The 14,805-nt window shown below is 43.5% G+C and overlaps 1 protein-coding gene across 1 annotated transcript in view; it reads left to right on the top strand.

Annotated features, from left to right (window-relative positions):
* Positions 1 to 14,805, top strand: part of LOC144798021 (polycystin-1-like protein 2) — an 849,694-nt gene that overhangs the window by 120,948 nt on the left and 713,941 nt on the right. Inside the window, exons 6-7 of the mRNA XM_078668807.1 lie at positions 2,278 to 2,513; positions 6,980 to 7,384. Coding sequence (XP_078524933.1) covers positions 2,278 to 2,513; positions 6,980 to 7,384 — 641 coding nt within the window. The remainder of the gene's footprint in view (positions 1 to 2,277; positions 2,514 to 6,979; positions 7,385 to 14,805) is intronic.

The raw sequence follows: 14,805 nt of genomic DNA on the forward strand, positions 1-14,805 counted from the left end.
CAATTTTGGGTGATTATTTGATAGCCCAGAGAAATGGCTTCATGCAGGACTGGAGCCATATCCTTTCCTAACCATGATTTGGTAATGAATAGTATGTCTGGTTTTGCATCGGTGAGAAGGTCGTAGATGTGATGCTCGTTTTTAGAGAGGGATCGAGCATTTATTAGTAGACAGTGTAGAGAATGGCCTTTGGTGATAGTGGGACTTTGTTTTGTAAAGAGTGATCAGTATTGTGTGGGTGTGTAGCAGGTGTGTTTTTAGTGATGGTATTAGCTGTATTAGGATAGCAATTGTGTAGCTGTTCTGTATCGTGTTCCTCATACAGCATGCTAAGAAGACATTTTGATGGGTCTGCATGTGTATGTGTTGAAGATGGTGTTTGAGAGTGAGTTGGAGTGCTGTGTTGCTTTTGTGGTGTAACATTGTTGTGAGGTAGACTTGGGGAAGCAAAGTTGTGAGGTGTGGCATGTTGCTTATATTTTATGCGTGTGTTTAAGGCAGAAGGTGTATGAATCAGGGGAGGTGGTGCAGCATGTGGGTCATGTCGTAATGTTCTAAATTGTCCAATGGATGAGCGGCGGTTAGAAGAGAGGTGCTGTATTGCTGTATTTGTGTTAGGTGTGGTGGAAGAGTGAAAGCTTGGCATTGAAGTTTGTTCCTTTGTGTGGTTTGAAAGGTGGGTATATGTATGTATTTTGTGATGGTATTATGAGGTGTTGTGCTCTGAAGATCTTGTTGTGCTGGTGTTTGTGATATGTTTTGCTTTTGAGGTGTAGTGAAAAGGGGTGCTGATGTATATGTTTCATGCACCGGATTTGGTTGTGTAGTATTGTTTGTGAGAGGAGGTTGTGACGTAGAGGGGGTGGTGATGTGTTTATGAGTAGAGTGTATGTTGTGTGTAGGAGGGAATGAAGTAGAGGTGAGAGTGTTTATCTTAGACTGGTTTGTTGCAAGAGTTACAAAGTGTGGTGGTGTGCAGTGAGAAGAGAAGATCCATGTGTGTACTGTTTATGCTTGGATCACATCACAAAAAGTCTTTCTGAGGGACCATGTCAAGTATCCCTGCTACATTATTAAATTTAGATTTCCAATTATTAGTGTTTTTAGTCAGCGCACCCCTATTATAATCTGGATTCTTTATGAGGACGTCCTCTATTAAACCGATAATAGCTTCAACAGCCTCTCTGTATTTGCGTTCTAGGCAACAAAAACTGAAAACCTCAGGTCACGCTGATGATTTCACTGTTACAGAGAAATCTCACAGATCTTTGACGGAGTTTGACTCAATCTTTGTCAGTCTTCATCTTCTCATCTTTCTGTGTTCTTCCCACACATTGTTTATGGAAGCCTTCCCTTGTTCTTTTAACAAAAGACATTTCATTGTCCAAGAGATCCAACCCAGAATTTCTGAGCACCTAATCTGCCTGCAGGATGTGGGTTCTGGTTTGTTTTACCTAGTCCTTCATTTGTATAAAATAATAGCAAGGGCCATAAGGTGTTTCGAGAAGCCCTCTGCTCGTGCTGCTGAATTTCAGTGTTGCCAAGTTGCGTCTTCTTGATACTACCTCATATCTTGTCCTTCCACAACCCTACATTTTATGTTTCATTATCTCACTTAACTAGTTCTTCTTCGTCCCAATGTCTCCTTTTTTCTTGCTCTTCTATCTTCCTCTTACTACTTTCTCAAGTTTCTACCTTTGTCTCTCTTACTTTGGGTCCAAGCCGTATGAGCAACATAATTCCTTGTCCCCAAAAATGAGTGCTGGTCCCTCCACCTGCAGCCACCTCTGCAGAGTAAGCACTGGGTTAACACATTTCATTCGTGTGACCAAGTAACAATTGCTAATTTGTACCTACAACTTTAGTATTTCTACAGAAAACAATTGTTGTGAGTCCCCTCTAGATCCCTTTCCTCTGACACTTTTTCAAATGGCCAAAATCAATCTCTAATTGTCTCACATGTTGATCATTACATCACTCCTTATATGGTTATTCCCTTCCAAGGTGGAATTTCTAGTGATAAACCTTTGGATCCAAATTTTCCTCTAAATAAAAGGTCAGTCTTGCATTTCCCTTTCATTAAAGGGCTGTTAAAATGCTGGACTATATTGTCACTGGCAACAGCAGAGAGGATGTCATGAAATAATGCAGATTCCGATTTGAATGTGTTTAGTTGAGGAAACCCACATTAAGAAATACTTTTGAAGATGCTGCATGTGAAGAGCTTTTTCTTTCCTGTGTCTCATTCAAATCCTCATCTGTATTTTGTGTTTAAAGTTTATCCAGCAGCGTAGTTCACATGTTCAAGGCTCCAGGCGAATACACCATATTTGTGGAATGTACAACCAGCGAATGGCACGTGACAGCACAGAAAACAGTCATCGTCCAGGGAAGTGTGGACGAACTTGCCATTGATGGGTGCTACAGCAAGCAAGAATCAAGTAACACGAACAGTAGTCCCTGCGGAACTCTATATGGAGAAACCTTGTGGATTCAAGTACAGCTAAGAGGAGGTGAGGGGTCCTGAGAATATGTACACAGGCTCCTTTTTGGAACATGCAGAGCACTAGCTAAACACTAGGAAGTAAGAGTATGGCAGATAGAATGCCTCAATACTGCCATTCACTTATTAAAATGTCTTATGTCTGTTCATTTTGTATTGTGGTTAGTAAATTAAAGGGATAGTCTTTACCAGATAAAATACCATGGATATATTCAAGAAAACATGATTTTCACACTGCAGAACATAATATTATCAATTACATTTGCATTCTATTAATCACGGGTATTCACTTTTGTTTGTTTGATTAACACATGTAACTCCGGAAGGGGAATACCCAGAAGGGAAAAGAAACAATATTTATTACCCTCATATAAGATTAGGAACATAGAAGCATTTGAAGGTCCTAATATTTGAAATACGTGCACAAGAAACACCATAATGAGGGTTTAGCCAATGATACTCTGGAGCTGTTACCTCCATATCAATCTCCCTCCTAAACTGATAAAGAAGATAAGCGCTTTCCTATCAGTTGAAGCATTAAAAATGGTTACTTGAGTGACCAGTATCTCAAATTTAGATGATACAAATGCAATTTATTTAGGGCTTCCCAGTAATGCCATTCATAGACTACAAACTGTGCAAAGTGAAGCTACCTGTTGTATTTGTTAACTTCCAAGAAACACACAAGTAACTCCTATCTAAAATCACCTCTATTGGCTACCCATAAGACAAGGGTACAGTTTAAGACCTACTATCTTACTTTCAAAGCATTACGTTGTATACCCTCCTCATTTTGTAGTAGGATCAATAAATGTATTCCAACTTAAGTATTAAGATCCTCCAAGCTGAACTATCTGATCATTTTGAGATACATTAAGAAATTAATAGGAGGCTGAAGCTTCTTTGTGCAAGCAACCACTTTCCGAAATTCTCACCCAGATCCTCTGCAATGTGAAACTGATTTCAATGATTTTAGAGAAACTTCAAAAAAATTGGCTTTTTAGACAAGCTTATACCTGCTGACCATTGTTTTCTTATGTTGCTGCTATTTCTTTTCTCCCTTAATCTACTTAGTGCCTAGAAACCTTAGTAAACGTGTGCTTGATCAAGTGTCATTAACATAACATAACATAAACCAAAATAGCAGTTATTTTGTAACAGTAATCTGATCAATTTGATTTAAGGCTAACACCAGCCTGAAGATTTTAAGGTGTATTGCTACTATTTAAGCAAACATCATTTAAGGAAAGAGCCTTTTCTCCTTACCAAGTACATGCACTTTAAGTAGACCCACAATTTAGCCTCAGCTACTACTTATTTGTCATAATAGACATCAGAGCAGATGAAAATGTCTGTCCCCTCCAAATCAATGTTTGAAGCACATTACACAGTGTGCTTTTAGAGGCCTCCATTACATCGTTCTTTCTTTTCATCACCAGCTTTCCCCAAAAGCTGCATGAGCTCAATGCCACGTTGGAATGATGGTCCTTGTGAATTAATGCATTTTACCTTAGATAAAGAATGGATAAAACCTTTTGCTACACCGGGCCCTATATTCATTATATGAAAGCCAGCAGAGAATTTTCACAGAGACAATATATAGGGCCCTTCACCATAATTTTTGTTTTTCATCAATGATATTTAGATATTTCTATTATTAGGTGGAAAGGTACTCCATAACATGTCGGGTAACAAAGCTAGCATCTATAAAAGAGGTTTAGGTTTTATAGAACACTAAGGTCCTGATTATGAGTGGGTCAGAATTCCGACTTACTGCTCCCGGTAGTTACAGGGTGCAATAACGTATGAAACCTTCGTTACATTTCAGCAGCCTCAAACCTACTGAAAGTTAACAGGGGAAAAGAGAACAGTATTGACTTTGAAATGTCTATTTTGGAGCAGGTGCATGAAAATCCAGATGTTATTCCCCAAAAACACAGAATAAGTGCAGTTTGTTGCACTCAATAAATTCCAAACTCCAGGAGTTAGATTTGATCAGATGTGATATATAGCACCCACAACTTTGGAACACTTTAAATCCCAGCCTAAGTATTTCCACACTAAACCTATAAATCATTTTTTTAAGTCATGGTAATTCTAGAATGGTAGATAGTTTAAACAGTCTTGCATCATAAAGTGCTTGATATTATTTAATCTCCTTAAAACTCAATAAATAACTTCATCTAACAATTAAAATGCATATATTACAAGATGACTTATTGAAAAAAGCTCACTTAAAATTCTTTCATTTGAATATTGGCTGAGGTTAAACATGAGATTCAATTTTGGAATGAAAGAAAGTGTAGTTAGTTGATAGCATTTTCTCACTAGGAAAAAACAATAGTCCTTGATTCTGTTGCAGGCACTCACTGCAAAACAAAAGGCAACAAAAGCTAACTTGGCCAAAAGACTACTGTAATGCACACATCAATTTCAGGAACTGAGAGGCTGATTATGATGGTGGACGGACTTCTGTCTGTCCGCCATCGTCCCGGGGATGTGGACCACCCGCCTACAAGGCGGCAGTCCCACAGGTGAGATTAAAATGCGGCCACCACCACGGCAGGCACAAGAGACATTTCTTCCATTGTGGTGGGTGAAAAAGCACTTTTTTAATTTCCCTGGTAGCAGGCACCATGCGTGCCTGCCACATGTCGCAGGGAAAACCAAGTGCAAAATTGGAGTGCCCCTGCTTAAGGGGGCCCTGCTATGGGCCCCCAAAGTCCATCCACGCTAGCCTTTCCATGATGGGTGAAGCGCCTTGGACAGGCTGGCGGGGATGGACCAACCATAATACCCACGGCGGTAGGCACCTTCAACATTTTGGGGATGCCGAGCGGTCCAATAGGCAATCGGAATGATTGCTACTGTCGGACCTGTGACGATCAAGCTTTCTGCCCGCCAGCACACCGCCCGCCATCAAAATCTGGCAGGTGGAAAATGGCCTCACGATAGCAGTGAACCTGCCACCGACAGCCTGTCTGTGGCCGGTTCACCGCCAGAGTACTCAGCCCCTTAGAATGTAGCTGCAGTGATTTCAGCAAATTGTTTGACAGCTACCTTTGTAAACAATGGGTATTATTAAAGTCTTTGTATAAAGAAAGGCCCAGGGGTAAATAATTCTATCCGCTTTTGGCTTATAGAAGATGTCGTGGGTGTATTTTGCAGTGATAGTTACCTCAGTATTGATTAATCTGCTTTGCATAAACATTTTAAGGCAAGAGTTTATAAAAGAGGTTTTAAGTATAAAAATCAAAGCAAATACATTAAAGAAATTACAGTGTATATATTCTTGATAAACATGGTTCGTCAAGGCTGGTGCAATGAGCTTATACTAATGGTCAAAGTTTAGTCAGATGTGGGAAAAGTTGGAAGTTAAAGGAGAATAGCCGCGGTGGTCTGTTTCCTCTGGGGAATTAAATGCTTTCTGTGAGTTCACGTGTTTAGCGAATGTAAGATATATTTTTCAAAAGAAAAACCACTCTCACAGACAAATATATTTGAGAAAACCCCAGGGAAACATACAGGAAAGAGGGAAACACTTGTTGACTGTTGCTTTACCATGGTTGTTCTACAACATGAACAAGATGAGAGAGTAAAGATTTTAAACATAAAACATATACCTGTATTAAAAAGCCACAACTGCGACTGAGAATATATGCACTGTTATTTATTAATAGTTTTATCTTACTTTTGAGCTTAAAAGGTATCTCTTAAAACTATTTTCCTGAAAGTGTTCCAACCTTGAAGTAATTTTATTTTCTGTAGACTAGACAAACCTCAAGATCAGGAATACAGGGCCCTGCCCTGGAAGAATCTTAGCTGCAGGTAACATCCATGTTCTAAAGGCAAGTAGGATTTTCCGCTGTGTGGCTCATGACCTGGGAGAACTCTAATTTTAAATAGTGTTTCCTTTATGAAGCTGTGGGCCGGATAGATATATAAAAGGAGTTTATCATAAACATAAAAATGAGAAGACTTGCATTCAATTGGCCACAGGTGTCTTTTAAGGTTTGAAGCTGACTAACCAAAATCAATTTGAGACCATCAATTAAATGTAAATGGACAGGAAATTAAATCCAGGCCTCCTTTGTGAAAAAACAGTGATTGGAAGTTCCTTGTACCATGGCTGCGAAATTATTTGGTGTTGTGGTCTTCCTTGCATAGGCACATTGCAGCACAGTAGTGAATGTCTAAGGACATGCATATTCTTTCTCAAATAGACTTTTACTGGCCCTGGATGAATATTGTTAACAATATATGATTTGAGAGTTTATTTTTGGAGATTCACAAATATTTGCTCATTATTGTACGCAGAGTGCTTATCTCTGAAGAAAACTCTACTGTCCAAATCCTTCACCTTGAAACGGTAACACAAAACTCTTCTCTTTGCATCTTCTTTTGATATGTTTGAAAGAACTGATATGTATATAATTTGAATCTATCTCTGGTATATGACAATCTTTCTCTTTGCAGGCCGCAATGTCACCTACTGTGTAGTGGCAGGAAATGTTACTCTTGTTGTTTCCAGTGAGATGTATGGAATTACCCCCCACAATCTGACACTGGACAGGGCATCTCAGCAGCTGATTGGCCCAGGGACCCACCAACTGAAAATTATTGCAACAAGCAATACAACAGCTTCAGAGACATCAAAGAACATTACCGTTCATTTGGTTGAACCAGTGACTGGCCTACAAGCCTCTCTCAATAGCTCAACTGTGGAAAGTGGAACAGATCTACTGATCAATGTATCCATAGAACAAGGTGCACCCATTGAGTTGAAATTTGAAATAACAGGGATCAATGGAACATTCCACCACTCCAAAGATGGTCGAAAAGGACAGCCACAGATTTACCACATTCCAGTGGCTTCAGAAGGTATTGTTCCTATTTTCTTTATTTTATTTAATTGATGGTGTGCATATCTCATTAATTTACAGCGCAAAGAACCTTATTTGTTTTTTAAAGTGTTTATGCTGTGTGTTTTTCTAGGTTGAATGTATTTAAACTCTCTCTTCAAGTCTAAACATTTTGATCCTGATTCCAATTTTAGTTGAAATCAATGTGTCGCTAGCTTCTCTTGTCAGTGGTTAAAACATAGAAATCTATGCTCATTAAATTGTGCTTTTTCAATCAATCAATCAATCATAGCATTTGTAGAGCACACTACTTACCTGTGAGGGTCTCAAGGCTCTGGGGGAGGGGAATGCTGCTACTGCTCGAAAAGCCAGGTCTTGTGGAGTCTTCTGAAGGTCCCCAGGTCTTGGGTCTGCCGTAGGTGGATGAGCAGGGTGTTCCAGGTCTTGGCGGTGAGGTTGGAGAATGATCTGCAGCCGGAGGCCTCTCTTCAGATGCAGGGGACTGTGGCGAGGGCAAGGTTGGCGGAGCGGAGCTGGCGGGTGGGGGTGTAGAAGGTGACTCAGCTGTTGAGGTTCCGCTGCGAAGCCACCAAGATCATCTACGGCATACCCCAGGGCTCATCCCACAGCCCAACGCTGTTCAACATCTACATGGCACCGCTCGCCCACGTCGCCTGACTGCACGACCTCAACATCCTCTCTTATGCCGATGACACCCAGCTGATCTTCTCCCTCACCAAGGACCCCCACACTGCTAAAACCAACCTCCACAAAGGAATAAAGGCCATCGCCGAATGGATGAGGAATAGCCGACTGAAGCTGAACTCGGACAAGATGGAGCTCCTCATTCTCGGACCCACCCATGGTGGCCGACCGCACTGGGACCAGCTCCAACCCACCGACCACGCTCGCAATCTAGGGGTCATCTTCGACTCCACCCTCTCCATGATTAAGCAGTTCAACGCCGTCTCTTCCTCCTGCTTCAACACCCTCCGGATGCTCTGCATGATATACAAGTGGATCCCCAGTGAAACGAGAAGAACGGTCACCCAGGCCCTCATCAGCAGCAGGTTGGACTACAGAAACGCCCTCTATGCACGAGCCTCGGCCAAACTCCTGAAACAGCTTCAACGCATCCCGAACGCCTCTGCACGCCTGATCCTCGACATCCCACCCCGCAGCCACATCACACCCCACCAGAGAGACCTGCACTGGCTCCCCATCAACAGGAGGATAACCTTCAAGCGCCTCACCCACCCACGCACACAAGGCACTCCACAACACCGGGCCAGCGTACCTCAACAGATGACTCAGCTTCTACACCCCCACCTGCCAGCTCCGCTCCGACAACCTCGCCTTCGCCACAGTCCCCCCATTCGAAAAGAGAGGCCTCCGGCTGCAGATCATTCTCCCACCTCACCGTCAAGACCTGGAACACCCTCCCCATCCACCTACGGCAGACCCAAGATCTGCTGACCTTCAGAAGACTCCCCCTCCCCCCCCAGTGCCTTGAGACCCTCACGGTTAAGTAGTGCGCTCTACAAATGCTATGATTGATTGATTGATTGAAACAGCACAATTTAATGAGCTGACTTGCTCGAGCTTTAAAGACTGTTGAGATGCTTAATAGAGTGACCAAAATGCCCAGACTTACCAGACACATCGAGCATTGCTCCTGGAACGCTCCGCTGTCAATACAGTTGGCGTCTATAGGAGCAAGTGCACACGGCCATGTATAAAGGTTTTTTCAACGAAGTAGAAGATGGACCAGATCACTATTACGCTTCAGTGTTAGAGACAGCAGCCATGTTAGAATCATTGCTTTATTAATGTATTTTTGTTTGGAATAGATGGTCGCATAAATGATTCTGAGGTGTTGACAGTACAGAATCCTCTTGTAAACCTCGCTCATTTATGTGCTGCTCTTACTTTGTGTACTCTCATTATTTATATTGCATACATTTGTTTTTTGAAGAATTCACACCTGTGTTATCAGTATCTTTTATAGATACTTTAGGAAGAAAATAACAATTGAATTGTAGATTGCTCAACTGCAGGTTACCAGTTGGAACCTGAACGTATTATCACATGAACTGCTTACCTAAGTACGCCTAAATAAATCCCTTGTAGGCACATTTACCCGTTTATAGTTATCTTTCTAAAAGTGGCATTTTCAGAATTGTGACTTAAAATCTGACTATACAATTAAAGAAGAATTTGCATAAAAATGTATTTGAGTCTAAACCTGACATCTCTACTTGCTCCCAATCAAAAGTTAGCTCCTATTAAATGTAATAAGGTAACTGTAGGAAATTGGGTTATTAGTTGAGTGGCCTGGAAAAGTAATGGGCTGCATCATCTATCACCTCCCTGGGGGAGGGGTATCACATTTAACCAATGGGAGCTCTGAATTGGGGAAGACACTTACACCTCCCCACCAGTCTGGTCACATCTCCGTATAGGCCATGCACACTGCAACACCTCCCACTGACCACTTGTGTATAGTCAAATGGTAAGTTCAAGCTCTGATGACCAATGGAGCCACTGAAAGGGTGCTGGCAAAAAGGGATTGAAACTGGTTGTTACTCCAGTTATTTCCTAGTTCTGAAGAAGTATGGAGGCCTCCAATCTATCCTAAATATTCGCCCTCTGAACTTCTTTCCTGTAGAAGGACAAGTTCAAAATGCACACATTGACAAACGTCTGCCCTGCATCCAGGAGATTAGATGGTGGCATTAAATTTGCAAAATGCTAATTTCCAAGCTCCTGTTCTACAGTCCTCAAAAAACTCCACTGGCTCCCAATACAAACACACTTAGTTCAAACTCCACACTCACACATTCAAGGCACTGTACAACTTGGGCCCCACATATCTGAACAGTCACATCTCCTTTCACCAACCAGCCAGACACTTCCATGCATCCTGACTCCTACTACCACACAGGGGTTTATTGCTAACTTCTCCTGTTACAACAGTCATTACTGGGAACAAATGGAACAGCTGATTAAACGCCTGCCAGAGGCGTACCCTGTGAGAGAGATGGAGCGATTACACAGCAGGGCGAAATAATGCCCAGTGCTTATATTCGGAGTGTCCTAGATGCAGCTCACATCTATCAGGAAGGATAAGACAAGCATTATTTTCTTTCATACATAGCTGAGGTTAAGCAGCACAAGGTCAATGTACCATTCGATAAGGTAACATCTCTACCTTGGGTAAACAATCTGTCTGCTAAATTAAAACAAGCATTAGGAATGCATTAGGGCTCGCGTTTGTTTGAGTTTGAGATAATGGCATTGTAAATGGCAATGTGTTTTAGGCATGTGTTTTGGAGTGGAAGCATGTGGTGTGTGTTTGAAATATGTGTGTTGTATTGGAATGTTATCAATGGTGGCATGCTGCACTTTAACGCATTATCTTTAAAAGGTAAAGTGCAGCATAGTGCGATAGGTACAATATTAATTGGTGGTGCGTTATCAATTGGTGTGTGCATTGATGTGTGGTGGATGTGTGTGCCTGTAGGAATTGTGCAGTGATGGCTGTTGGTGTGTGTGTTTGGTGGAAGCGTGTAGTGGTGGCTTGAGGTGTGTATGACTGGTGGTAGCGTGCAGTAAGATCTGTTACTGAGTGTGGCTGTCAAGCGTACAGAGCTGGATGGTAATGCGTGTGGTTGGTGAAAGGGTGCACTAACAGGTGTTGATGATTGTGCCAATTGAAAGAGTGGCTGGTGCACTGTCAGCTGTTGGTGTGTGTGTGTGTTTGGTGAAAGTTGCACTGACATTGTTAGTTGTGTGCGTGGGTGTTTAGCGGCACTGATGCATGGTCGTATTTGTTTTTGGTGAAAGCGTACATTGATGGTTGTTGGTGTTTGTGCCTGGTGAAAGCATTCACTCTGCACTCACTGTCATTCTGCACTGACTGTCATTCTGCACTTACTTTGCACTCACTGTCACTCTCACACTCACTCTGCACTCACTGTTGCTCTCACACTCACTCTGCACACACTCACTCTACACACACTCACTCTGCACTCACTGTAACTCTGCACTCATTCTGCACTCACTGTCACTCTGCACTCACTGTCACTCTGCACTCACTGTCACTCTGCACTCACTCTGCACTCACTATCACTCTGCACTCACTCTACAGTCACTGTTACTCTGCACTCACTCTGCACTCACTGTCACTCTGCACTCACTCTGCACTCACTTTCATTCTGCACTCACTCTGCACTCACTGTAACTCTACACTCACTTTGCACTCATTGTCACTATCGCACTCACTCTGCACTCACTGTCACTCTACATGCACTCTGCACTCTCTGTCACTCTTGCACTCACTCCGCACTCACTGTCACTCTGCACTCATTCTGCACTCACTGTCACTCTACACTCACTCTGCACTCACTGTCACTCTCGCACTCACTCTGCACTCACTGTCACTCTGCACTCACTCTGCACTCACTCTGCACTCACTGTCAATGTGCACTCACTCTGCACTCACTGACACTCTGCACTCACTTTGCACTCACTGTCACTCTACACTCACTTTGCATTCACTGTCACTCGCGCACTCACTCTGCACTCACTGTCACTCTGCACTCACTGTGTCTGTACTCACTCTGCACTCACTGTCACTCTCGCACTCACTCTGCACTCACTGACACTCTGCACTCACCTTACACTCACTGTCACTCTGCACTCAGTCTGCACTCACTGTCACTCTGCACTCACTCTGCACTCACTGTCACTCTGCACTCACTCTGCACTCACTGTCATTTTGCACTCACTGTCATTCTGCACTCACTGTCATTCTGCACTTACTTTGCACTCACTGTCACTCTCACACTCTGCAATCACTGTTGCTCTCACACTCACTCTGCACACACTCACTCTGCACACACCCACTCTGCACTCACTGTAACTCTGCACTCATTCTGCACTCACTGTCACTCTGTACTCACTGTCACTATGCACTCACTGTCACTCTGCACTCATTTGCACTCACTGTCACTCTACACGCACTCTGCACTCTCCGTCACTCTTGCACTCACTCTGCACTCACTGTCACTCTGCACACACTTTGCACTCACTGTCTCTGTACTCATTTTGCACTCACTATCACTCTGTACTCACTCTACAGTCACTGTTACTCTGCACTCATTCTGCACTCACTGTCACTCTGCACTCACTCTGCGCTCACTGTCACTCTGCACTCACTCTGCACTCACTGTCACTCTGCACTGACTCTGCACTGACTGACACTCGCACTCACTCTGCACTCACTGTCACTCGCAGTCACTGTGCACTCATTGTCACTCTGCACTCACTGTCATTCTGCACTCACTGTTATTCAGCACTTACTCTGCACTCACTGTCACTCTCGCACTCACTCTGCACTCACTGTTGCTCTCACACTCACTCTGCACACACTCAGTCTGCACTCAGTGTTCACTCACACGCACTCTTTACTCACTGTCAATCACACTCACTTTGCACTCACTGTAACTCTGCACTCACTCTGCACTCACTGTCACTCTGCAGTCAGTCTGCACTCACTGTTACTCAATACTCATTTTACATGCACTTTGCAGTAACTCACACTCTGTACTCACTCACTCTAATTTTGCAGTCATTGTACTTTACATTTGCACTTATTCTGCACTCACTTTTATAATTGCTATAAGTCACACTAGGCACTCACTCTCACCCTTCACTCAAGCTCAAACTGTACTTACTCTCACTCTATATTCACTCTCAGTCTGCATTTACTGTTACTTTGCATTCACTCTCATTTATCACTAATTTTGCACTCACAGTACATTCACTCTTATTCTGCACTATGTGCACTGACTCTCACTGTGCACTTACTCTGGACTTACTTTGTTCTCATGTTCCTGTCACTCTGTGTACACTGTAGATACTCACATTTCCCCGCAAACTTATACAGTGATTGCCATTGACACCTAGATTTCATAGAATATGTGTGCACGCAGTGCCGGTGTGTGTGAGCAGCCTGTGTGTGTATGTACTGCCTGTGTGTGTGAACAGTGCCTATATGTGCGCACAGTGCCGGTGTCTGTGTGTGTGAACAGTGTCTGTGTGTGTGAGCAGTGTCTGTGTGCGAGCAGTGTCTGTGTGTGAACAGTGCCTGTGTGTGAACAGTGCCTGTGTGTGTAAGAAGTGCCTGTGTGTGTGAGGAGTGCCTGTGTGTGATATTCACATTTTTCAAAAATCATTTGTATTGCATGAATGAAATTGTGTTTTTATCCACGCACTCTGCACTCAGTCACACTCTGGACTCACTCGCTTACACTCTGCACTGATTGTACACTCACTCTCACTGTGGACTTACTCTACACTCTCTCTTATTCTGCACTCACTCTGTTTCTGCAATTATTCTGCAATGACTCTACACTCACTCACAGTGTCTGTGTGCGTAAACAGTGCCTGTGTGTGAACAGTGCCTGTGTGTGGACAGTGTCTGTCTGCGAACAGTGCATGTGTGTGATCAGTGCGCCTGTGTGTGTGCGCACAGTGCCGGTGTGTGTATGCAGTGCCTGTGTGTGTGAACAGTGCCTATGTGTGCGCACAGTGCCGGTGTCTGTGTGTGTGAACAGTGTCTGTGTGTGTGAGCAGTGTCTGTGTGCGAGCAGTGTCTGTGTGTGAGAAGTGCCTGTGTGTGTAAGAAATGCCTGTGTGTGTGACAAGTGCCTGTGTGTGTGACAAGTGCCTGTGTGTGATATTCACATTTTTCAAAAATCATTTGTATTGCATGAATGACTCTCACTCTGGACTTACTCTGCACTCTCTCTTATTCTGCACTCACTCTGTTTCTGCAATTATTCTGCAATGACTCTACACTCACTCACAGTGTCTGTGTGCGTAAACAGTGCCTGTGTGTGAACAGTGCCTGTGTGTGAACAGTGCCTGTGTGTGGACAGTGTCTGTCTGCGAACAGTGCATGTGTGTGATCAGTGCGCCTGTGTGTGTGCGCAGTGCCGGTGTGTGTATGTAGTGCCTGTGTGTGTGAACAGTGCCTATGTGTGCACGCAGTGCCAGTGTGTGTGAGCAGCCTGTGTGTGTATGTACTGCCTGTGTGTATGAACAGTGCCTATGTGTGCGCACAGTGCCGGTGTCTGTGTGTGTGTGAACAGTGTTTGTGTGTGTGAGCAGTGTCTGTGTGCGAGCAGTGTCTGTGTGTGAACAGTGCCTGTGTGTGAGAAGTGCGCCTGTGTTTGTGCGCAGTGCCGGTGTGTGTATGTAGTGCCTGTGTGTGTGAACAGTGCCTATGTGTGCACGCAGTGCCGGTGTGTGTGAGCAGCCTGTGTGTGTATGTACTGCCTGTGTGTGAACAGTGCCTATGTGTGCGCACAGTGCCGGTGTCTGTGTGTGTGAACAGTGTCTGTGTGTGTGAGCAGTGTCTGTGTGCGAGCAGTG

Source organism: Lissotriton helveticus, chromosome 12, assembly GCF_964261635.1.
Source record: "Lissotriton helveticus chromosome 12, aLisHel1.1, whole genome shotgun sequence".
Lineage (NCBI taxonomy): Eukaryota > Metazoa > Chordata > Amphibia > Caudata > Salamandridae > Lissotriton > Lissotriton helveticus.